The sequence below is a fragment of the Olea europaea genome, chromosome 22 (assembly GCF_002742605.1).
Source record: "Olea europaea var. sylvestris chromosome 22, O_europaea_v1, whole genome shotgun sequence".
Lineage (NCBI taxonomy): Eukaryota > Viridiplantae > Streptophyta > Magnoliopsida > Lamiales > Oleaceae > Olea > Olea europaea.
In genome coordinates, this window is record NC_036258.1 from 4,473,647 (window position 1) to 4,494,483 (window position 20,837).

The window sequence follows — 20,837 nt, forward strand, 5'->3', positions numbered from 1 at the left end:
GTCGGCCAATTTTTCCAACAACTATTGCATAAATCTTCTTATTTGATTTTACCCTCTCTGTTTTAGGTGATAAAACTATTTATTATTTTGAATATACATTAATTCATGTATCCATATAAATTATAATTTGATTGAGAGGTTACTAGAAAAACAGGGTAAATAGCAGTATTTATTCGCAAGATTTGCATTCGTTGCACTTTTGTCCCTAACATTTAAAAAATAGCATTTATGTCCTCATCCTTTTATTTTGATAGCATTCCGGTTCTTTGTGGATAATGTTAACCCAATCTATAATAAACTAGTTAAAATATGTTCATCAATGCAAATTTGCCCATATATGTTGAAATTAATAAACAAAAATAAATAGATAAAATTAGGATAGAAAGAAAATGAAATAATTTAATAATGTCAATTTGGGTCCACCAATACTTTTTTCAAAACTTGGTGACATCATTGCACTTCGTAAAGATGTTATTGACTGAGAAAGTTCTTATGCCAATCCTAAGTATGAGACATGCTTTCAAGTGCCACACATTTTCGAAAGACACGGAATCAAATCCATGATTGTGATCAAGTTGATGACTATCTGATAACAGTGCAAAAAAGTTAGTACAATGATCGAAATTTTAAAACTACCTCAATCGAAATACCCTATAAATATAACTGCAAAAGCAAAAGGTATGCAATATCTAAAATTCGGCGCAAGGTTTATCTTCTTCCTTTTTTTTTCACACTTAATTTCTGATATTTGATTTAAGAGTTGGAGTGCAAATGATCGCTGAATCATCCTTGAAAGAGTAACATAAATTTATTGACGACTAGATCATACATATTTAACAAAATACAAATAATTTGAAAGGATGTCAAATTGAAAATATAAATTAGCAACGTAAAATATATTGCTGAAAAAACTTTTTGTAAGAAAAAAATGGAAATTCAATGGTCATTTCGCCGAAGATCATGGAAAATTGTGTGCACTTTCCAGGAATTTCGAAGTATTCTCACCAATCTTTTTCAAATTTCATGCATTAAAAGGATCAAAATATAATTTGCCTTTCTTTTAAATTAATACTTTCTTAAAGATGGTAAATATTTCTCAAAAAAGAATATTGTTACTAGTGTGCATAAGAAGTTACGTAATGATTTACATTCAAATGGGTATTAAAAAATAAAAAGAGAGTGAAGAATTTTATTTTTTTATCTGGTTGAAAAAATTGTAACCAATCATATCTCATCAGATAATATGTATATAAATCATCATACACATATAGCACAATCGAAAAAAATAAAATTATGAGCATCAAGCACGTGATCTTGTTATAGTTAGAATTGGTTTGGATAAGATGGTGGTTAGAGTTGGCGTTTTATCTTAAAACATTCATGACCAAAGAGATAAGTTAACCTTAGGAACATAATATGTAGTATGTACGATAAATTGATAAATCATTATGTCGTGTGATTAGAAGTGTCGAGTGAATTAGGCAGCTTATTACCTCCTTATTTTTTCGTTGGCATGTCTAGACTCCACACTAAAATTTTTTTTTTTACCAATTTTAGGAAAGATTAAAGAAAAGAAACTCGTGGTGGGACTCTCTCTTCATAATATATATATCCCTTGTTGAACTCAAAATGTCACCTTTTTTAATGATTCCTCTATTCCAAGATCCACTGCTTACCTTTTGACATATTCGCTATATGGAATCGAGTATTGACCAAACACTTCTATCGATTTACTTTAACAAATGGTGTATAAATTAGGCCAAGACATCCAAAAATATAAAATTGGTACAATTTCAATTTATCAAGTAACTACAAGCTAAATTAAATTGAGTTTAAGTTAACTTAAAAAATCAATAAGCTAAGTTCGTTATTTTAAATTCAATGTGTTATATTTTTAATCATTCGACTAAGAGGCAACAATTTATCTTTCAAAGAACGTTTGCCAATCAAATTTGTATATTTTCAACTTATGAATGTTTGATTAAAAATTAAATTTTTAGTCAATTCCAATAAAAGTTGATAAAAAGGATGAATCTCATATATTTTAAGATTAAAATTAATTATTAATTTTAATTTATAGTTCATCAAATTTTTAGCTAAACAAAACGGAGTAAGCCTATTCAAAGCCACCCGTCATCTGAAGTGACCCCACGTTAAACAAATCTCTCTCTCCATTTACTCTCTCTAACCCACAGAGAAAAAGTGAATCGTACCAAAATTCCACCTCAGCTCCACCCCCACCCACCCAAAGTACTCGGAAATCGACATCCCCTTCGGCCTTGACCGCAATGAATCAGCAAATTTATAGACAAAGGTAAACCAGATTTTCATTTCTAATTCAATTTTTGATGGAAATGATCAGATTTTTTTCAGGTAAAAGTTGAGTGGCCCGCTCGTTAATCAGTCGATTTTACGTTACAATGTATGAAATTTCTCAGTGACCCACTTGAATTTAAAATAATTTTGGGGTCGAAAAACTCTCAATTGAATTTTCAGCTGCAGCGATATGCGAAAGGTAAAACCCTAATTGATTTTTTCGTAATTTTTAAATTTTCTTTTTTTTATGTAATTTTTTTTTTTATGGTTCTTGTTTTCTTTTTTCTGTTGAATGTGTTTTTTATTTTTGGGGTTTTATGTTGAATTTGATTTTGTGTCCAATGGATGATAATTTTTTTTGTGAGCTGACAGGGCTTGCTCTTTCTCTTGATTGTAGACTTAAAATCTAGGATTTCATTTAACTCAATTTACTTTGTGAAACTCCACCCTTTTAGTCCATTTTCAAATTTTTGTCTGGTACATATATAGTTATTCTGATATAATTGGTGGATCTATTCATTTCATAATTTTGAGTTATCCTTCTCTCCCTTTATAGCGCAATGATTTGTCTTTGGTTACCTTTTTATATTGATGGGGTGTTGCGACAATGAATGAGGTGGATATGGTTGATTTTACCATTGAGGATGCAACTAGTAAATGCATGGATGAGTTGATAAAGGACACTATATAAATTAAAGGATTTACTTGGATGGAAAACGAGAGTGTCAATGGTTGATTTAGGCGTGGAAAGCTTCTGTTTGGAGTTTTAAGTTGCGGGATTAACTGGACAGGATTCCAAGTTACCATTTTCTTTGGCATTTTGTGAGCCACTTTTTTGGGGTTGCTATATGATTGCTAGCAAATGGCACAATTAATGAACTGGTAAAAAATAATAAATAGGAGTGTGAAAACTCCTTTCGTATCAAATTAGAAAGTGTAGTGTTATGTTGACGTGTTTATGCCAACACATCACCTTGCACAATCTGTTGCCAATTCAAACAGCTAATTAACAAATTGGCTATGTTAATATTAATTAAATTGTTTAGTGATTCAACTGAAATCAGGGAGCCTAATATAATTTATCCACAGTTGAAGGTACAAAATGTATTTTACTCTTTCAAATGAAGTTGGAACCTTGTTTTTGATATCTAACAAACAAGTTAATGCTCATAGAATCTAAGCTTAGCTGGTCAAGAATCGAGATTTGATAACGTACTTTTTCTATATATAAATTTCAGTCATTCATGATGTCCAACTGAGCTAGATACGTATTTAAAAATTGTGCTTAAGCGAATCTTATCTGTGTACTGAATTTTTGACACGTGTTTTTCTATTAGATAGTGTCTAGCAGACTCCTAAATTAATTTTAGTAGGATTAACTGTGAAAAGCTGCTTGACTTATTTTCTCTAAGATATGATTTTCCAATTTCCTTTCGCTATTTATATCTTTACTTCTTTTTTGTCCCCATTTATTTATACTGAATAAATCCCTCTGATTCTGCATGCACAAATGCCTTTTGGACGTGTTCTGGAGTCTTGCTTTCATGTTAAGGTTGGAATTTTGATATGCACTAGTCAAATTGATGTACAAAAATATAATTTGTCCTGCTTCCTTATGCTCAAAACCAGTATTACTGTATAGCACTTACTGAGGGTTTAGTGCTGGTTAAATGTGCTTGCTTGTCATTTTTTACTTCTTTATTAGTTAATGCTTCTATTTCCATTTTTGCCACAAAATATTCTGAAGTGAGTAAAGACAGATTGATATCTACATTGACTATTCTTGGTCGTAGATTGTAAATAACTGGCTTCTTTTTGTGTATTTTTTGGCTCATGCACTGCAGATACTGACATGAATAGAGAGGAATCGGGGAATATTATGACTGTAAGGACGAAACCAGCTGGTCTATTAATTGGAAAAAGCAATGGCCATTGTGACGATGAAGGAGAATCCAAGATGGAACCACACGTGGGGTTAGAGTTTGATTCGGCAGAAGAGGCCCAAGAGTTTTACAGTGACTATGCAACCCAAGTGGGGTTCAAAATTAGGATAGGTCAGCTGTATAGATCCAGAGTTGATGGTACTGTTATTTCTCGGAGATTTGTATGTTCGAAGGAGGGATTTCAGACAAATGCAAGAACTGGCTGTCCTGCTTTCATAAGAGTGCAAAAAGTTGATTCTGGGAAGTGGGTTTTGGCCAATATAAAGAACGATCATAACCATGAACTTGAAGTCCCTGGAGAAATTTGTCCACCCCGGATTCAGCGAAAAAGTTTTCCAACTCCTAGGTCATCAGCTGGTGGGGCGAGTAGGACAGGTATCAGATCACACGAGCAGGATGGTCTATCTGTTGTTGTCGATATCAAACGTGTCAAAAAGGACGACATGGGTGGAATTGCAGTACCTATAGGTGAACCATACAAAGGTCTTGAATTTAATTCTGCTGATGAAGCCTACAAATTCTACAACGCTTATGCAGCCATTACAGGATTTAAAGTCAGGATAGGTCAGTTATTCCGCTCCAAACATGATGGATCAATTACATCCCGAAGATTTGTGTGCTCCAAGGAAGGGCATCAGCACCCTTCAAGAGTAGGTTGTGGAGCATACATGAGAATACAAAGACAAGAATCGGGAAGGTGGGTGGTCGATCGTCTTCAAAAGGAACACAATCATGAATTTGACAGTCCCACTGATCCTAGTAGAAGAGTGACAGTTGCATCAAAGGGGTATAGAGAGGAAGGAAGCAGTGGGTTGGAAAATTTGGATTTAGTTGAAACAAATGGAGGCCTCAGCCTAGTCAAACGAGTGCAAGAAAGTAATATTGGTAGTGAGTGGTATAATGTGCTTCTTGATTATTTTCAATCTCGGCAAGCAGAGGATACAGATTTCTTTTACGCAGTGGAAATGCGAGATGGTAAAGGCATGAGTCTTTTCTGGGCAGATGCACGTTCTAGATTTTCTTGCACTCAGTTTGGAGACGTGATTGTGTTTGATACAACATACCGGAGAAGCAATTATATTGTGCCATTTGCTTCTTTTATTGGGGTTAATCATCATAGGCAATCTGTACTTCTTGGCTGTGCTCTAATAGCGGATGAATCGGAAGAGTCATTTACTTGGATATTTCAGGCATGGCTTAGGGCAATGTCAGGGTGCCGCCCTGTGTCTATAATAGCTGATCAGGACAAGGCCATTCAAAATTCAATTGCACAAGTTTTTCCGGGGTCATATCATCGATTTTCTGCATGGCAAATTCTCACAAAGGAACAGGAGAACTTGGGTGCATTACTCTCCTTGGATGCCAAGTTCAAATATGAGTATGAAACTTGCATTTTTCAGAGCCAAACGGCTAGTGAATTTGATTTTGCATGGAATATGCTTATGAATAAATATAACTTGAGAGAGAATGCTTGGTTGAAGGAGATGTACAGAATGCGTAAAAGTTGGGTTCCCCTGCACATAAAGGGCGCATTCTTTGCTGGCATTCCTGTGGATGGAAGTTTGAAATCATATTTCAGTCCGCTATTGACAGCCCAAACACCTCTCAATGAATTTGTTGTAAGATATGAGAAAGCTCTTGAACAACGCCGCGAAGAGGAAAGGAAGGAGGATTTTAACTCGTTTAATATGCAAGCAGTTTTGCACACAAAAGACCCCATAGAAGAACAGTGTAGAAGGCTTTACACTGTCACAATGTTCAAAGTATTTCAGAAAGAGCTTTTAGAATGCTATAGCTATGCGGGAATAAAAATAAATGTCGAAGGAGCCATCAGTAGATATCTGGTACAGAAGTGCGGAAATGGAGATGAGAGGAATACCGTTGCCTTTAATGCATCCAATCTCAATATCAGTTGTAGTTGTAAAATGTTTGAGTTTGAGGGTGTTCTTTGCAGGCATGCTTTGAAGGTATTTCAAATAATGAACATAAGGGAACTTCCATCTCGCTATATCTTGCATCGATGGACCAAAAATGCGAAATATGGAATACTCCGAGATGCTGATTCAGCAGGTGGTTCTCAAGATTTCAAGCCCCTGATGTTTTGGAGTTTACGAGAAGAAGCCCGTAATTTTATTGAGGCAGGAGCAGCATCTTTGGAAAGATACAAACTCGCTTTCGAGATCATGCAGGAGGGTAGAAGAAGTCTCTGCTGGCAAAACTAGTAAACTTCTCAGCTGCAGGTCAGAGATATTCTCTTCCTTCTTTATTTTATCTTGATTCTCTAGTCTGAACTCTGCAATCCCTTCCTTGGCTAGTTTAAGTGGGTTTTAAGCCATGTAACTAAATAGAACCTCTTTTTTATATGAACTTATTAGAGCTTTGCGATGGCTCTATTTGTAGTTTTACCTGTTTCATATCTCTATCAATCAGAATGAAGAAGTGAATTTTGTCGGTAGTGTAATTGTCCTCCTCCATTTGCGTGTATTGTGCTTAGCGTAGCCTTATTGATTTAGCACTCATGTACGGTATTTATTTTTATTTTTTTTCATATCATTTTTTCTACATCCTTTGTACAAATTTGTGTTTGACAGTTCAGAGGAGATCGCAGGAGTTAAACCAGATTTGGATGAAGCTAGTTGTACACACTTGGTGTATATTAAGTTTGACACTCCATATGTTGTCAAAATCTGTCATTGATTGTTTAAAATGTTGTTAAAATCAATGTATAAAGGTTTGCCACCTCAAAACAATGTTAAACTTAATGCCAAAAAAAATGTACATGTAGCATGATTGATCTGATTTTGTTGATGAGTTTGTATTGTAAAGAAAACAAACAAGAAATTCTTGAAATTGCTAATATTATTGCCTATTGAGTAGAAACATCATGGAGGTAGCTCAACCGAGGTCCCTTTGCTTTGCACTATTGGTCCGCTACCTATTGTCTCAATCGCAAGGTGCACAATGCTTACGAAGGAGCCAGCTAATATCTAACCTTTCAATCTAATTGCACATTTTGCCTTTAAAATGTCTAAAAATGGTCTCAATCTTCGTTATATTCTCACGCCACCGTCGTGGAAGTATTTCTGACTTCAATGTTGAGAATCAAATCTAGCTTCACAAAACTAGACATCCAAGTATTAAGAGATGATTTAACAGTGATGCGGAGTATTTGAATCATTGCGACCAGTGACCAAATACCTTGTTATTAAGAGAGTAAGTTGGGGACCAATGGTGAACTTCTCCCGAAGTGAGAACCTGCCATCAAGATCAGGTTTTTCTCAGAATCCCTTGCTTGTTCTACTTCACTTCAAACATAATTTTCGCAATTCCTGTTTTTTTTCTCTCTTGCTCTTTGGTCATGTTTGTTCAGATATTCTTGTGCTTTCCCCTTCTTTTATCTTCCTTTTGGGTAGGGTTGCTTATTGGCATGGGTTTGTACAGTTCATGATTATTAGTTGGACTTTCTTTGGCTAATGAAAGAAGAAAGTAAGGTTGCGGTTGGTTTAGTTTTCCATTTTCCAAGGACCAAACGCGTTTTCCATGTTTTCAAAACGGAAAATGGCCCGAAAACGCCAAACCAATCACAGCCTAATTGTTTGTGGCTTTCGCCAAATGGGATGACAATACAATTGAGACTTAAAACTTTCTTTTTATATAAAGAAATATTGAATACCTACTTAATGTTTAAGAAAGAGATTAAAATCTTTGACTAGTAGTATCAAGTTTTATCTTATTTTTGTTTTGATTCGAACTCTTCTCCTTTGTCCGACCCCATTTTTTGTACTCGAGTTGACAGTGATCCTCTTTTCATGTTACCAATTGTTCGTGATGATTTAAGTTAATGCAATTGCATTCATAAAATAAATAAATAATTACTTGTTCTCGACATTGTTTCCCTTATTACCACCCCAATTTTTTTAGTTTCTCCTCACTTCTAATTTCAAAGGAAAAGATATCTCAATGTCTCATGTGCATAAAATTATTTATGAAATATTAAAGATGAAAATAAGTCAAAAAATTTGGCCTGTTAGTTTCAAAACAATGGAGGAATAAATAGAAAAGACGGGGGAATGACAGAAGAGAAACCGATAACCGAGCATCAGGTGAGAACTTCACCAAGCATGAAGCCAGAATAGCAGTACAGGTATCAAACAATAAGGTATTTGGACAAAGTAGTAGTACCTATGAGACCAACAAGGCAAGAGAGAGAAATAATACTTGGCATTGCCAAAGATGGACCGGCCGACAATAAAATTTTGTGAGCATTGTAGTCTCCACGAAAACCTCTAACAATCATCGCCTGCAATGCACTAAAATGAAGAGCTTATGACGGAAAATACATACTTAATCAAGCATATTTGGGTAAGCTTATAAGTAAAACGTAGTGAGGTAGGGAGCAGTAGAGTGGTCTATTTGTTAGGAGAAACTTGAGAAGTGAATATATAAGAAAGGAGATGAAGAAATAAATTAGAGAAGCAGAGGGTAAATTATGTACCTGAGATATCTGCTCTGCGTGGTTATGGATATTCTTGAAGATTCGACAGATGTATGTGAAGAAAACTGCAAGAAAATAGAACCGCGTATTACAATGCAGAGATAATACTTCCTTTTGAGGATACGAGATAATATACTAAATCCTACCCACAAAAACTAATCCATGATTTCAGCATTGAAGTTTATAGAAGGGCCCAAGATCAGGCCAAAAGGTGTAGTTGATGGACAACAGCCTGTACTACCCTTGTTGGTCCTGAGGGACGGAGGAGGATAGGTAGATAAATCAAAGAAAGAATGGAAATGGCTCTAATCTTATGACTTGTAAGAAAGATTCTCTTTATCTTCTCCCTCTCGCTGTGTGTGCATACATAGTTATACAGGTGTCTACAAACAATTATTATGCATAATTGCATGTGTTAGCACAAATAAGATTATGGAATAATACTCAATTATTTCTATGCAAAAGAATCGCACAAGACTAAAGTCGGAGGTTAAACAATGAACACGTAACAATATTTCTATAGAAGCACGTCTACATCATCACAGATTCACAGTGCATAGAAAAAGGTTAGCAGCAGAATTTTAAGTCATAAAATACCATCGATTGTTGTCAACTTTTCCCATTTTATTCGACGACATACAATCCAAAGGGCCACATTGCGGACCTGCAAAAGTGTACGATAGTTTCAGGATTTTGTCCAGAAAATTATTTAATTCTACTTTAAGCCGAGCAGATAACTGTTAGAAGTGCATCAACTGAAATGACCAATCTCACCTCATCAAACACGAGGTCGATGAATCTTAATGAAAGCATGAGAGTAAAGATGACTTCAGATACTGGAACACCAATGCGCTCCAAAGGGAGAATGAACTATTGAAGAGAAAATGCAAGCTACTCCGGTGTTGTGGTTGTCAAGCAAAGGCTCGCAATTTGAAAGATCTTCCAGAAAATAAAGTTGCCCAATTATCAGAGATATTGTCCAGAAAAATGAAAGAAAGCAAAAACATTCAGGTCCAAGCAGAGTAAAGCAGAATGGGAGGGAAATGCTAGTAGCATCTCAAATGTACAGGTCTTGGTTCATTTTATGCTTTTCCCCTTGAAAAAATTTAGTTTATGCACAAATTCCAAAAACCACCAACAATTATACTTCAGTATCTTGGATCAGTTTAAGATTCCAAGAGCTAAATCAAATGATTGTTTCCACCAAATTGCTATGTCAGGGTCTTGTACTGGCACGATACTTAGTTGATATCTCCGTACCTATGAAAATTATAGAAATCATGAGTTTGAATATATGCTCTGCATTATCAGAAATGAAACGAAACCTAAACCTTGTCAGCTCGACAATCCTGCATTTGCAAAGTTTCTGGTCAACAATGCTTTGGATATATGGAGGACAATATATAGTATAAGTAACAATATCTTCCAGCAGGCAAAGGTATAAAGAATTGCTACCATAAACCAATGAGACCGGGGAATTCTAAGATATGGGTTTAAGAAACAGTGTTAACCATATACACTTCATCTTGCGCAAGAAGTTTGCCAATTACATACCAAGTTACACAAATAATGTATGAGCTGCATACCTCACAAACCTACACGAACGGTTCTATTTAAACAGAGTATATAAGTAGAATAGATGCAACTTACAGTGAAAGAAAAACATGCAGCCGTACTAGCAGCTGATAAACCCTTTCTTGTAAGTTGCAATGGCCCAAACTTCAATGCTTGTTTAGTAGGAATTTTGATAATTGATTTTTGGATATATGGAGGACAATATATAGTATAAGTAACAATATCTTCCAGCAGGCAAAGGTATAAAGAATTGCTACCATAAACCAATGAGACCGGGGAATTCTAAGATATGGGTTTAAGAAACAGTGTTAACCATATACACTTCATCTTGCGCAAGAAGTTTGCCAATTACATACCAAGTTACACAAATAATGTATGAGCTGCATACCTCACAAACCTACACGAACGGTTCTATTTAAACAGAGTATATAAGTAGAATAGATGCAACTTACAGTGAAAGAAAAACATGCAGCCGTACTAGCAGCTGATAAACCCTTTCTTGTAAGTTGCAATGGCCCAAACTTCAATGCTTGTTTAGTAGGAATTTTGATAATTGATTTTTGATCGTTAGAGATAAAGTAGGTCCTAAATTTGACAGAAGAATTCAAAAATGACAGCTGGAATAGTGAAATAACGGTCAAAAAATTGATTTTAATTGACTTAAAAGTTGTACCAAACAAGCTCTCAAAAGTACATATTTATAGAACTCAAACGATGTTGGAAGGCTTGGTAACCCGGTCATTGAAGATGGTGGGGTTCTTGAACATAAGAGAGAAGGTGCACTATCCGCTCTTAGCCCCAACAAAATGAGTGGTGCTATGCTTACAAAGTAGGTTTACAAAAAAGGTTGACAAAGTAGTTGTTGGCAAAATCGACACCATTCAATTCAAAAACAGTTTTTGAAAGCAACAAAACTTATTGGCCTTGATCTTGCCAACACACACTTTGTCAACCATTTTTGTTAAACTACGTTGTACATGTATTTTAATTGCAACAAAATAAATAAGAATCCACACACCAATGACACTCTTCCAAGTTGGTCCTACACAATATTGAAGATTCGTAAGCAGTTTCCTGCACAAACATAAGTGTAATGAATATAATTATCCAAGATGTAGAGATGTGTATATATTTTGTAAGAAGTGAAAATAATTTCGTTTTCTCCTTATGTTACCCCATCTATTAGCTAGCCCACGCTCTAACACAATAAGGCTAGATAGATGACTACTCCCAGGCGTACTGCAATGTCTGACCTAACAGGTAGAATAACTAGAGCAAGGACCCATGCCTGCAGAAACATTAAAGGCACTATAGTTATTAAAGTGAGCATTGTAAAAAATAAATTACTAAAACAATAAAGATAAAGTACAAAGGTAGAAATTCGATTGTTTCTCATAAATTGTTGGAAAAAATTGAGTGAGCGGCTCACTTTTGACACAATTTTCGATGGGACCCGTTGGTCCAATGTGGAATATCAAAGTTGATATGTGTTCTCCTCCGCGAGAACATCGATTTCATGTATTTATTTGCCAAAAATGAAGTTCGGGTAAATGAGAAATTGAAGTTTAAAGTTGGTCATTGGAAGTTGATTTTGTAGGGAAAAAAATGCATTTATCCCACATAGGAAAATCAAGGAAACTCAAACCACTTTATATATGGCTATACTTTGGAGATGTGTAATCATGTGCAGTATAAAGGCTCTCTCCACGCGCGCGGGCAGGGTGGGTGCAAATCATGAACCGAAATGGCCTTCGGACCTTGAACTTGGGTGCGGGCGCGACCTGCGCACACGAATGTCGAACCGAACAAGGCAAAAATGGTCCCATCGGAGAGCTCACGTTTTGCCAATTTTTTTTTTGGCCTTCTCCAATGACTTTTAAGTTTTTAAATTGAAAAAACTCCAATGGACTCCCAATGGTCACAATGTTAATGGGAAGTAACTCCAATAAACTCCCAATGGTCACAATATTAATGGGCAATATGCCTATAAAAAGGCTTATTCTCCAGCAATCTAACACACTCGAAAATCTCACCTACATTCCTGCATACACAGTTTCTTTTTTTCTACATTCCTTGTCCAGTAAGGTCTTGTTCTTGTGGTGATATTGTTCGGATACTAGATCAGTTTGTCGGAGTAGGACCACGGTGCTCGGATTCTACTTATTACCGTTGTATCCTGGGAGATAGCCGCTCGAACTGAACCTCCAGCACCTACGGTGAGGAGGCGAAACTGTCTTAAGGAAACTGTGCACGCACAGGCCTCGGTTTGAAATCTGCTGCAATTTGTGTTTTCTTTCTACAGATTATTTTCGCATTACTATTTAATTCATGCAGTTTGTAGTCCCATAGTGTGCAGCTTCCAGATTCATCGTTTACAGTTTTAGCCTACAGTTAACTTATATTTCTGATTTTGTGTTGCTAAACATTTTTTTCAGCCGTTGGAAAATTCTGAAACGAAATTTTTTTTGATAAATTGAAATCGTTTGCCTTGTGGTTATTAATTTCAATAGTCGGCTATTGCAATTGAATAAAACTTGTACAATTGGTTTCATCCACTAGCGACTTGTTTCCTACAAGCTTAAGACAGTTCGTGAATTCGGAAAACAAGAGTTCGTTTTTGGTTTAACTGAATTTTTGTTTCTTGGAACTAATATTTGGTTTCTTTTCAGAAATGGCAATCGAATCGAACAACATGGATGTGACTCAAAATGTTCTTGCTGGAAATCAGGCTGTGGGTTCTAATGTGGCTTAAGGGCCAAGCTCCGTTGTGGCTCAGACTGTGGCTAGAATGCCAAGTCATGTTGTGAGCCAAACTGGCCAAATTGTAATTGTTCCGATTAATCATGAAGAAAAATCGAAGAAATTCAATGACTTGAATTTCAAAAGGTGGCAACAGATAATACTTTTTTACTTGACTACCTTGAATTTTGCTAGATTCTTGACTGAAACTGCTCCAAAGCTTAATGAGGGCGAGGGAGATGTGCAAGCATTGAGTGCACTTGATGCTTGGAAGCATTCGGACTTTCTGTACTAAAATTATATCATGAACAGCCTAACAGATGCGCTGTACAATGTCTATAGCACCGTGAAAACTGCTAAGGAATTGTGGGAGTCCTTGGACCGGAAATACAAAACTGAGGATGTCGGGGCTAAAAAGTTTATAGTCGGAAAATTCCTAGACTATAAGATGGTGGACTCCAAAATTGTTATCAGTCAAGTGCAAGAACTCCAAGTGATCCTTCACGAAATTCATGCCAAAGGAATGATGTTGAGTGAAACTTTTTAGGTGGCTGCAATTATAGAAAAATTTCCCCCCGCGTGGAAAGATTTCAAGAACTATTTGAAACACAAACGAAAGGAAATAAACGTCGAAGAACTCGTTGTTAGACTTCGAATCAAAGAAGACAACAAGAGTTTCGAGAAGAAGTGGTTCAATCCTGGTGTGGCCAAAGCCAATGTTGTGGAGCTCGGTCAAAGTAGTAAGAACTACAAAAACAAGTCTGGGTCATCCGGTGGTAAAAGAACCAAGCAAGGACCGAAATGTGGAATTGTCAAGAAGAAATTTTAAGGAAAATGCTTCAATTGTGACAAAGTGGGTCACAAGTCTTCGGAGTGTAGATTATCAAAGAAGAAGAAAGAAGCAAACGTGATTGACTACATGGCACAAGATGTGTTGGAGCTGAATCTCGCAGTAGTCATTTCTGAAGTAAACATGGTGGGTTCAAACCCTAAAGAGTGGTGGATTGACACCGGTGCTACAAGGCATGTGTGCTCTGATAAAAAGATGTTTGATACATTTGAAGCTGTTGAGAATGGGGAGAAGTTGTTCATGGGAAATTCAGCAACTTCTGAAATCAAGGGTCAAGGAAAAGTAGTTCTGAAAATGATCTCAGGTAAGGAGCTGACTCTCAACAACGTGCTTTATATGCTAGAAGTTCGCAAGAATTTACTGTCCGGGTCGCTTTTGAATAAGCATGATTTTCGCATTATTTTTGAGTCAGATAAAGTCATTTTGTCAAAATGTGAAATGTTTGTCGAAAAAGGTTATGTTTCCGACGGTATGTTGAAACTCAGTGTAATGGTTGTGAAATCAAAAATGAATAAAGCAAGTTTTTCTGCTTATTTGCTTGAGTCTTCCAATTTGTGGCATGGTAGACTATGACACGTTAATTATGATACTTTACGAAGACTAGTTAACTTTAGCTGCATACCTAAGTTCAATAACGATTTCAAATATAAGTGTGAAACTTGTGTTGAAACAAAATTGACAAGGTCATCGTTTAAATCAATTGAGCGGAATACAGAACCACTAGATTTAGTTCACAGTGTCGTATGTGATCTAAAACTTGTACAAACAAGAGGTGGCAACAAGTATTTTATTACTTCTGTTGATAATAGCACAAAATACTGCTATGTATATCTGCTTAAAAGCAAGGATGAAGCTATAGAGAAATTTATTCTCTATAAAAATGAAGTTGAGAATCAATTTAATAAGAAAATTAAGGTGCTACGAAGTGATTGAGGTGGTGAGTACGAAGAACCATTTGCTGAATTCTGTGGACAACACGGTATCATACATGAAACTACTGCCCCTTATTCACCGCAACAAAATGGTGTTGCTGAATGGAAAAATAGTACATTAAAAGAGATGATGAATGCAATGCTCATGAGTTTTGGGTTACCTCAGAACATGTGGGGGAAAGCCGTGTTATCAGCAAATTACCTTTTAAATAAGGTGCCCTGAAAGAAATCGGAAAAGACCTCTTATGAGTTATGAAAAGGAAAAATGTCTACCTTTAAACACTTGCGAGTGTGGGGGTGTCTTGCTAAAGTGACTGTTCCACCACCAAAGAAGGTAAGGATAGGCCCGAAAACTATAGACTGTGTCTTCATTGGCTATGCACATAATAGCAGTGTGTATCACTTTCTTGTGTATGATTCAAAAATTCCAGACATACACAAAAACACGATAATTAAATCAAGGAATGTTACATTCTTTGAAGAAGTATTTCTATACAGATCCAAAGAGGAAGCAAGCTCCTCTAAACGAACATATGAGACAATGACTGAACATAGTCAGAACGAAGAATTAGAAGAAGAGACTGAGGTTAGATGCAGCAAATGGGAAAGGACAGAAAAATCTTATGGTCCTAATTTTCTATCCTATATGCTAGAAAGTGGACCTCAAAGTTATCAAGAAGCAGTGAATTCCAGGAAAGGACCTCAATGGAAAGAAGCCATTGAAAGTTAAATAGATTTCATACTGCAAAATTATACATGGGAGCTAGTGGATCGTCCTCTAGGAAGCAAACCACTAGGCTACAAATGAATTTTCAAAAGGAAAGTGAAAGCAGATGGAACTATCGAGAAGTATAAGGCCAAATTAGTAATTAAAGAATACAAACAAAGGGAAGGCCTTGATTACTTTGATACATATTCTCCAGTGACGAGAATAACATCTATTAGGATGATACTTGCGATTGCCGCTTTGCGAAATCTTGAATTATATCAAATGGATGTTAAAACTGCATTTCTAAATGGAGATTTAGAAGAAGAAATTTACATAGAACAACCTGAGGGGTTTTCGTCACTAGGATAGGAAAAGAAAGTCTGTAAACTGGTGAAGTCACTATATGGCTTGAAACAAGCACCAAAACAATAGCATGAAAAAATTTGACAACGTCATGATTGAGAGTGGATTTAAAATCAATGAATGTGACAAATGTGTTTATGTCAAAGACAATAAAGATGAATATGTCATCTTATGTCGTTACGTTGACGACATGTTTATTGTTGGTAGTGACAATAAGATGATTGAATCCACTAAAAATATGTTAAACTCGAGATTTGACATGAAAGATATAGGTTTAGCTAATGTTATACTTGGAGTGAAAATCTCAAGAATATCAAATGGGCTTATTCTAAGTCAGTCACATTATGTGGACAAGATTTAAGAAAAATTCCATAAGGATGATACTGGTTTGGCTAGAACACCAATAGATACGAATCAACATCTGTCTAAAAACAAAGGAGAAAGTATCTCTCAAGTAGAATACTCGAGAGTTATCGGAAGTCTAATGTACTTAATGAGTTGTACTAGACCAGACATAGCCTACACAGTCAGTAAGAGTAATCCAGGAGCTGATCACTGGAAAGGAATTGTAAGAGTACTAAGGTATTTAAGATATACTCGTGACTATGGACTACATTGTACTAGATATCCCTTAGTCATTGAAGGATACAGTGATGTTAATTGAATATCTAATATAAAAGACTCAAAATCCACTAGTGGGTATGTGTTCACATTGGGTGGTGCTGCCATATCGTGGAAATCCTCTAAGCAAACGGTTATAGCCAGATCTACAATGGAATCTGAGTTTATAGCTCTAGATAAATGTGGTGAAGAGGTTGAATGGTTGCGCAACTCTCAGAGGATATTCCAAGAGGGTCAAAACATATACCAGCAATTTGCATATATTGTGACAGTCAATCGACAATGGGAAGGGCACGAGTAACATATATAATGGTAAGTCTAGACATATACGTCGTAGACACAATACCGTAAGACAACTACTCTCAACTGGAGTTATCACTATTGACTATATAAAGTCAAAAGATAACATTGTGGATCCGCTAACCAAAGGGTTAAATAGAGAGTTAGTTATGAAACCATTGAAAGGAATGGGACTTAAGCCCTTGAAAGAATAAGTCATTACAAAGGAAAACCCAACCTAGTTGACTGGAGATCCCAAAATTTAGGTTCAATGGAAAAACCTAACTGTAAAGACTTGATAAAATCACTGTGGGGATATTACCTCCTGTCCATTCCTATGATGTAACAGTGATGCCCGTAAGGTTGAAGGTTAAGTAATAGGCTTTTAATGATTCTTATGCGTCGTAAATCGAGCCAAGTAATGCAGGTTACTTGTAATGAGAAATCACCTATGGGAGAGAGAAGTGGGGCCGCTTCTAAGAGAATTGTGTGGGGCTCAATTCTTAAGAACTCTTACAGAACCAGGCATATGTTCATGGCCAAAACGAACATAATGAGAACTGGATTGTGTTAGGAATAATCATATGTGAGGTATATCATCGTTTATACAAACGACAGAATAGTTCAAGGACATCACGTCTACTCGTCAGCCAGTAAAGTAAATATGTTTTCACAAGGGAAGGTTCAAAGGGTAACATTTACCTATCCTATGCAGGATTCAACCGCTGAACTTTATCACCAAGTCTTGTGTCTCACGTTTCCTGTCTCTCCCAATTTTCATTCATGTGGGGGATTGTTGGAAAAAATTTGAGTGAGCGGCTCACTTTTGGCACAATTTTCAATGGGACCCATTGGTCCAATGTGGAATATCAAAGTTGATATGTGTTCTCCTCCGCTAGAACATCGATTTCATGTATTTATTTTCCAAAAATGAAGTTCAGGTGAATGAGAAATTGAAGCTCAAAGTTGGTCATTGGAAGGTAATTTTGTGGGAAAAAAATGCATTTATCCCACATAGGAAAACCAAGGAAACTCAAACCACTTTATATATGGCTATGCTTTGGAGATGTGTAATCATATGTAGCGTAGAGGCTCTCTCCACGTGCGGCAGGGGGTGCAAATCACGAATCGAAATGGCCTTCAGACATTGAACTTGGGTGCGGGCGCGACCTGCGCACACGAAAGTTGAACCGAACAAGGCAAAAATGGCCCCATCAGAGAGCCCACGTTTTGCCAATTTTTATTTGGCCTTCTTCAATGACTTTTTAGTTTCTAAACTGAAAAAACTCCAATGGACTCCCAATGGTCACAGTGTTAATGGGAAGTAACTCCAATGGACTCCCAATGGTCACAGTGTTAATGGGAAGTAACTCCAATGGACTCCCAATGGTCACAATATTAATGGGCAATATGCTTATAAAAATGCTCATTCTCCAGCAATCTAATACACTCGAAAATCTCACCTACATTCCTGTATACACAGTTTCTTCTTTTCTACATTCCTTGTCCAGTAAGGTCTTGTTCTTGTCGTGATATTGTTCGGATACTAGATCAGTTCGCCGGAGTAGGACCCCGGTGCTCGAATTCTGCTTATTACCATTATATCCTAGGAGACAGCCGCTCGAACTGAACCTCCAGCACCGACGGTGAGGGTGCGAAACTGTCTTAAGGAAACTTTGCACGCACAGACCTCGGTTTGAAATCTGCTGCAGTTTGTATTTTCTTTCTACAGATTATTTTCGCATTACTATTTAATTCATGCAATTTGTAGTTCCATAATATGCAGCTTTCAAATTCATCGTTTACAGTTTTAGTTTGCAGTTAACTTATATTTCTGATTTTGTGTTGCTAAACATTTTTTTGTTGGAAAATTCTGAAACGGAATTTTTTTGATAAATTGAAATCGTTTGTCTTGTGGTTATTAATTTCAATAGTCGGCTATTGCAATTGAATAAAACTTATACAATTGGTTTCATCCACTAGCGACTTGTTTCCTACATAAATTTCAGGCTTCTAAAACTTCCTAAATAAAGAACATTTTTCACCACACTAATTGGAAGTAGCATAAATTGTTGATACAACGTTAGCAATATAACCTTCAACGACTCGTGTGAAGCTTCTATTCTCATAGGGAAGATAAAATATGCACTCTCAAGAAATTTCTTGTTCACCTATGTTTGCAAAACGCAAAAGTAATAGAGAATTTTCGTTCCATTCTATTTCTTTCTTCTCTGCAAACGATACCAAAATGGTGAATTATCTTTTGCTGTGTTTGCACATTCTTCTCACAATGAAATAGAGGCAAGTCACTATTTTAACCAATTTAAATGAGGACAAAAAATAAAAAAATAATAATAATAATAATAAAGAAAAAAAAGTTCTTAATAAAATTGCCTGGATAATGGAAAACTAAAAGCCATCCATTTTTCTATTTAGAGCTTATTCTCTTGGTTAAATCCAAGAAATCATTAATAAGTCCATAAAATCACAATTTTGCAAATGACGCAGGTTGTTGCAAGATTTCTTTTTTACTAAGAGTGTGTTTGATTGACATGAAAAATATCACCTAAAACAGAAAATATTTTCCTTGTTTTGGGGAAAATAAAAACCACCTCTATCCAAGGAAAATATTTTCCTTAAAAATAAAGAAAATTAGACATATTTTCAAAAGTTGAAAAACGTTTTTTATGGAAAAAAATAGCAATTAAACACCCCAAGTGGGAATTTAGGTGGAAAACTAATATTTTTCATGGAAAATAAATGTAATCAAACACACTCTAATTTCCTAAAACTATCAGAGAATATTTTATTCTGTGAGTAAGATTGAAGTTTGCAGCCCCAAACTATTTCTTTTCCTTTTTCTCAAACAATCATATACTAAAATTTCATCAACTTTCCTTTAAATCCTTGATATCCTCGATCTTTATTTTATTGCCTTCTCATTTATGGATTGTTTGTAATTCAGTTCTCGACTTTTGGATTTTGCCCTTTTTCTCACTAATCTTGCATTATTTTCTCCAATTCTTCATAAAACATCAAGTTTTACTTATAAAATGTAATATAACACAAGTTAGGTAGTATTTTGCCCAAAAAAATAAAATATTATATTTTAGGACTTCGAATAAGTGTAGAAACTATTGTAAAAGGAAAGATTATTAGAGTTTAGAGGTGAATGACAATTACACCCCTACAGCCCTAGAAATAATTACTATTGTATCCCTAATTCTACCCTATAAATACAGAGTTTTAATTCTTAATAAAACATACAAGTCTATTGAATTCTCTCTGTTTTTTCTCTTTTCTTTACTTTTATAACACGTTATCAGCACGATAGCTTAATTTTTCAAAGTTTAGTGAAGGTAATAATTTTTATAGGTATGAATATTTATCACGTGTACCAAAATTAATTTGGTAGTATGTGAATTCTATTTATACATACACATTAACTTGTGCTTCGTCCAATTCAAATCTAATATGTGTTTCATGGTACCAATCATAAATTGGAGGCTCTTTTGCCCACTACAATTGCATTAATTTCTACCTCACAATTTTACTTCTCAGTTATGCGACAGTCAATTGCATGGATTTCTGTAAATCCATTTATTTAAATCATATTCAGGCATTGCAATCATTAGATGCAAAAGAATTTGTCTTTAATCCATGTTTTCACGTGTGGCACAACCTCTTGTTTTCAATTTTTGAATATGAGTTTGAGTCAATTTAGGTTAATTTGCGCAATAGCAATTTGTACTTTTCTTTAATTTATGTATATGAATTATTAAATATTATTTTTTGTGTAACACGTGTAGCATTAGATGTATTAATTTATGTAATTCTTTCTTTAATTTTTTTGTGGATGTAAAATATATGTTTATGGTGAAAAATAACTTTAAAGCATATCTTTTCAAGAATTTTTTTGTAATACATGTTTGGTAATTAATTGTAAAATATAAATTCATATCCAATCTATTTGGTAATTATTTTTTTATTTCTATGGTAATTAATATTTTTTAAC

General features: G+C 35.4%; 2 protein-coding genes across 4 annotated transcripts; one reads left to right on the forward strand and one right to left on the reverse strand.

Moving 5' to 3' along the window:
- The first annotated feature begins 2,138 nt into the window (after nt 1-2,138).
- On the forward strand, nt 2,139-7,126 carry LOC111371450 (protein FAR1-RELATED SEQUENCE 7-like). Of its 3 annotated transcripts, none has more exons than XM_022993445.1 (3): nt 2,139-2,515; nt 4,161-6,499; nt 6,851-7,126. In XM_022993445.1, the coding sequence occupies exons 1-2, from the start codon at nt 2,425-2,427 to the stop codon at nt 6,479-6,481; spliced, it is 2,412 nt and encodes an 803-aa protein (XP_022849213.1). In that variant the 5' UTR covers nt 2,139-2,424; the 3' UTR covers nt 6,482-6,499; nt 6,851-7,126. The 3 variants fall into 3 exon arrangements, with proteins under 3 accessions (XP_022849213.1, XP_022849212.1, XP_022849214.1); XM_022993444.1 differs by lacking the exon at nt 6,851-7,126 and having other exon boundaries at nt 2,139-2,314; nt 2,374-2,515; nt 4,161-6,733; XM_022993446.1 differs by lacking the exon at nt 6,851-7,126 and having other exon boundaries at nt 2,139-2,314; nt 4,161-6,733.
- A 1,280-nt stretch (nt 7,127-8,406) lies between these two features.
- On the reverse strand, nt 8,407-12,155 carry LOC111371064 (protein ABCI12, chloroplastic). Its single transcript, XM_022992980.1, is given in 9 exon segments — nt 8,407-8,559; nt 8,755-8,819; nt 9,352-9,418; nt 9,529-9,693; nt 10,782-10,850; nt 11,012-11,145; nt 11,348-11,403; nt 11,535-11,617; nt 12,132-12,155. Coding segments are annotated over 9 exon segments (816 nt in total).
- Nucleotides 12,156-20,837: the final 8,682 nt, after the last annotated feature.